Source organism: Naegleria gruberi, assembly GCF_000004985.1.
Source record: "Naegleria gruberi genomic scaffold NAEGRscaffold_79, whole genome shotgun sequence".
In the NCBI taxonomy this organism is placed as follows: Eukaryota; Heterolobosea; class Eutetramitea; order Acrasida; family Naegleriidae; genus Naegleria; species Naegleria gruberi.
Window position 1 is genome coordinate 322,435 of NW_003163248.1, and position 4,381 is coordinate 326,815.

At 32.6% G+C, this 4,381-nt stretch overlaps 3 protein-coding genes across 3 annotated transcripts; 1 reads left to right on the plus strand and 2 right to left on the minus strand.

Moving 5' to 3' along the window:
* Positions 1 to 232: 232 nt before the first annotated feature.
* Positions 233 to 703, minus strand: NAEGRDRAFT_75380 (uncharacterized protein; the record flags this gene model as incomplete). Its single annotated transcript, XM_002669725.1, has 1 exon — positions 233 to 703. The coding sequence occupies one exon, from the start codon at positions 701 to 703 to the stop codon at positions 233 to 235; it is 471 nt and encodes a 156-aa protein (XP_002669771.1).
* Positions 704 to 968: 265 nt separating this feature from the next.
* On the minus strand, positions 969 to 2,150 carry NAEGRDRAFT_75381 (uncharacterized protein; the record flags this gene model as incomplete). The annotated part of the gene is made up of 1 exon (XM_002669726.1): positions 969 to 2,150. The coding sequence occupies one exon, from the start codon at positions 2,148 to 2,150 to the stop codon at positions 969 to 971; it is 1,182 nt and encodes a 393-aa protein (XP_002669772.1).
* Positions 2,151 to 2,533: 383 nt separating this feature from the next.
* NAEGRDRAFT_54059 (uncharacterized protein) lies at positions 2,534 to 4,313 on the plus strand (the record flags this gene model as incomplete). Its single annotated transcript, XM_002669676.1, has 2 exons — positions 2,534 to 2,756; positions 3,583 to 4,313. The coding sequence occupies 2 exons, from the start codon at positions 2,534 to 2,536 to the stop codon at positions 4,311 to 4,313; spliced, it is 954 nt and encodes a 317-aa protein (XP_002669722.1).
* Positions 4,314 to 4,381: the final 68 nt, after the last annotated feature.

A 4,381-nucleotide genomic window follows, 5' to 3' on the forward strand; every position in this document is an offset into this window, starting at 1 on the left:
TGATATCACTCATATTATCACATCATCATCGAGAATTACACCAGAGATTGCCAAACTTGTTTCAGAAAATCCACAAGTCAATGTAGTTTCTTCTGAGTGGATCTGGCATTCAATCAACACAAGTACTTTAATCGATTGGAGACTCTACCAAATTAAGTAAATTATTAAATATTACATTATAGAAATTCTATATTTTGGATTTTATATTCTTTTAATTGTTATTTTATTGTTTCTAAACTTCATGAGCTGAATATTGATTTCCTTCCATTCTAATCTTTTGGGAAAACCATGAATTCTCTAATACATAAGTAACATCAGACTCTTGAGATAATCTCTGTAAAACACTTCTCAATTCTTGTTTATATTTAATTGACATTAAAATGAGAGCAATAGAGTGAGCAATTAAAAGCAAGGAAATACCTATTGCCAATAGAGAACCGACCAAAATTGGTTGTGAAGTATCATACTTCTTCAAGGTAGAAAAACCACTAACAGCAGCCATCAAAGCGAGAGAATTAATTGTCACGAGGGTGGAAACCGATATTGTTTGAATTGTAATTGGCCCAACATGTTTTATGGCACACTTATTAATTTGTTCCAAGTGTGAGTCGAAGGTCTCTGGAGCGAGAATGCTTGAAAACTGGGAAGGAAATTCGCTGGTAAATTGCTTTGCAGATCTATCGAAAGGAATGAGGGCTTGCATTTTTTTTGGTGAATTATTGCAATGTTTAATTGGAAGCCAATTCACTCCTGATGATTGGAAAGCTGAGTTGAACAATTCTACATGGCAATTAACATAAACTGCCAATTAAATACTTAATTAATAAAATTGAATTAAATATGTACTTAAAGTGGAAACCATTACACAGGTATTGGATGCTGCAAGAAGAAAGGGTTTTTCCACATGAAATAGAGTGTTTCATTAGTATTCATAATTAAAGACATGATTGCAATATTCACATAACAAATCATTCAAACTGAAAATAGCAATCAGTGAGTATTGATTGATTTCTAAGATAAGTAGCTAACTTGGGATAAATGACTGCTGAAAATGTTTTGTAAAAAACAACTGTACTTGAATGTGCAGTAATTTGATAATTGTTTCCAGGAATTCCATCAAATTCTTTTGAAGCATCCACCACAAATCTCATATTATGACTATTGCTTATCGCATAAAATAAGCCATTGAATTCAATAAAGAATATATCCTTAATATATCTAATCTTTGCATTGTCTGAATTGGATTCAGAAAATTTTGGATAACAGCTCAAAAACTGTTTCAAATTCTTATATTCCAGCATTGCACTTCCATATAACATGTAATTCTCATAAGTTGGAGTAGTGTTTGCAAATCTCACTACCGAGCAATCGTATCCTCCAAAAGCTTCAGAAATTTTCATTTCATAATCCACAGAAAAATGTGCGGTACCTTCAGTATGTGGCATCTGATTACTTCCATTATCTCCACAAAACATTACAGTATCATCTTCAAATATTACAAAAAATTGAAAGCTTCCACATTCAATTTTCTTAATTTTCTTTTCACAACAAAACTGGCTTACATGCCAACCCATTACCGTGTGAACAGAATGCACCCAATCCTGACCTGAAATTCTAATATCACAGTAATCCAAAACGATTATTGTAAAGGAATAACATGATGCAATATGTGTAATTTGATGTCTGTATCCATTTACGGTCGGAGGAGTGTAAAGGAGAGTAAATTTCTCCGTACCATCCTCATTCATACAATGACGATTACCTCCAAAACAATCATAGGCCGTACTGCCACTTCCATAGAGAAATGTATTATTCATCTCATCACGAACCAAATAAAGTGTTGATCCCTCCGAAAATGTCGAAACATCTTCAATCAATAATTTTCCATTTGTTGTAGTGTCGAGAAGATAAGGAACTTGAATTGGTATGTTACTACTGCTGCTACTACTATCAAAACCATCTTTAAAAATATAAACCTGACCACTCTCCGATAGGACATGTACACTTGTCTGATTGATTACAACTTTTTTAATTCTCTCAAAATTGGGAATGTTAATGGTTTTGCAAGTGTTCGTATTTACAATATGAAAGGGTTCTTGGTGATTGGTTGATGATCTATCGTTGGCGTGATCGTGGTAGATTTTGAGCATTTTTTTTTTTTGATAATTTTTGTTTTTGAGTTGACTGTGAACTTGATTACAAAAATCTCAATTTCTTAAAGGAACAATATTATGTATTTCATAATAAGAATATCAAAGCTCATAAGATTCTCCATAATTGTCAAAAAAATAACTGACAAATAAAGAAATACTATCAACACTTGATAAATTCATTAAAGTGAGGAAGATAAGCGTCGCTGTCTAGGGACCCTTAAACAAATGGGGTTTTGATATTCTCATGCTAATTGTAGACTCTACCAAATCAAGTAATTTGATATTTTATAAATTTCCTTTTAAAGCAATTCTACAAATTCTCCAAAATCAAAAACAACAACTCTCAAAAAAAAATGTTAAAAGATAAATGCATTGAAGTGATGGAACAAGTGTATGGTAAATTCAGTGGAGCACACTACAAACCCAAACCATTGAAATCTGCAACACAAACTCGATACTTGTGGACTGATGCGTTTGCAGTTTGCAATTTCCTTTCGTTGCATGTGGAAAGTGGTCAAGATTCGTATTTGGAACAAGCTAAGGCACTTATTGAAGAGGTGCATCAAGTTCTTGGAAAGGATCGTTCATTGCAACATTATTTGGGTAAGCACATGCAGTTTCTAATAACTAATCTAATAAATCGACGAAAGGAAAATCCAATGCTGAACATCCCCTATTGGGAGGTTTACGAATTGGCAAGGAAGCCGATGAAGATGACGAAGATGGCGATGGTCAATGTTATAGGCGAAAAAAAACTGCCTGACAAACCATGCAAAAAAAACTGTTCGCATAATTGAGCTATGCGAAAAATATCTTTGGATATACCGATCCTTAGTTATAATCAATCAACAAGAACTTGGAAAAATATTTCAAAAATATTGACAACAAGTAAGTCCATCACGACTCTGTTGATTCTTGGAGTAGTTTCACATCTATTAACTCCAAGAATTTCACCACATCATCTCATCATCATTTAAATAGTAGTATTAATAGTAATTTTTGGAATTTAATTGTTCATCATGATTTGGAAATAATTTTATTATTTGGAAAAATTCAAGTTGGTACATCATCATCGGAACAACTACCAACCATCATCATTGTTATTTATCATCATTATAATAGTAATATTTGTGGAAATAAATCTGATAATAATAATATTTTAGTGAAATTCAATATTTTCACTAAAATCATCATCACTGCCCGATTTATATGATAATTTGGAAAACTTTCAATCTAGTATTGTTCAGCATAGTCGATTCCATCAGGTAAAATTACTTCCGAATATTTTCCTATTGGTTATCATGATGATAGGTTCATGTATATTTTCAACATGTACATATACCATATCTCAACATGTACTTCACCAACTTGAAAAATGTCTTTCGTCACTACTATTCAAATACATAATAAACAATATATTTATTATCAGATTTTTATCATTTTGTGTTTTTGCCAACTTCGATTCATGCCTATCTCACCAAATGGATGTTTGCCCTCAACAGAACGTCACTAATCACTCGAGATGTCAAATACAATGAATGGGCAATTGAAATGGCCCAATCCATGCATAACAAGTTTATCAATCATAGTTCTTCACGTGGATTGAGGATGTTCTGGAAGATTTCTATTGATGGTTCGAGACCAGTTGTGAGATCTGAAGGAAATTTGGATCCTTATGATGGTTATGTTACTTATAGACTTTTACAATTGGTCAACCAGCAATTAAAAGAAGGAAAGAATGTGGATGGAAGTGTTTTGAATAGAGAAATTGAAGAAATGAAGGGAATGGTGATGGGAAAGTATTTAATGTATCAGAGTTCAGATCCTCTGGATTTGGGAGAAACTCTTTGGTTGACCAGTTGGTTTCCTGATGAAGATTGGGCGAATCATATGAGAAAAGTTGCCATTTCTAATATAGAAGAGATATTCGAAAGCACGATTAAGAGTACAAGAAGAAGATTAGGTTTCAGAGACTTTGGTGTTTCGATTGGATTGCAAACTATTCCAGAAAATGAACAAGATGGAGAAACTAGACGAATTGTTGAGAATATTCACTCCCTATGGAAAGATCATCTATTCGAAAGAGATCATGACATAACTCCGGTCATGTACTGTTCATCTCTTTTACCTGGCGTCTTCAATCCCAACTTTCTTTATTAGAAAATAAATAAATTTTTAAACAACCATCAATTATTAAACAATATATTATTGTAAAAATTACAAATGCA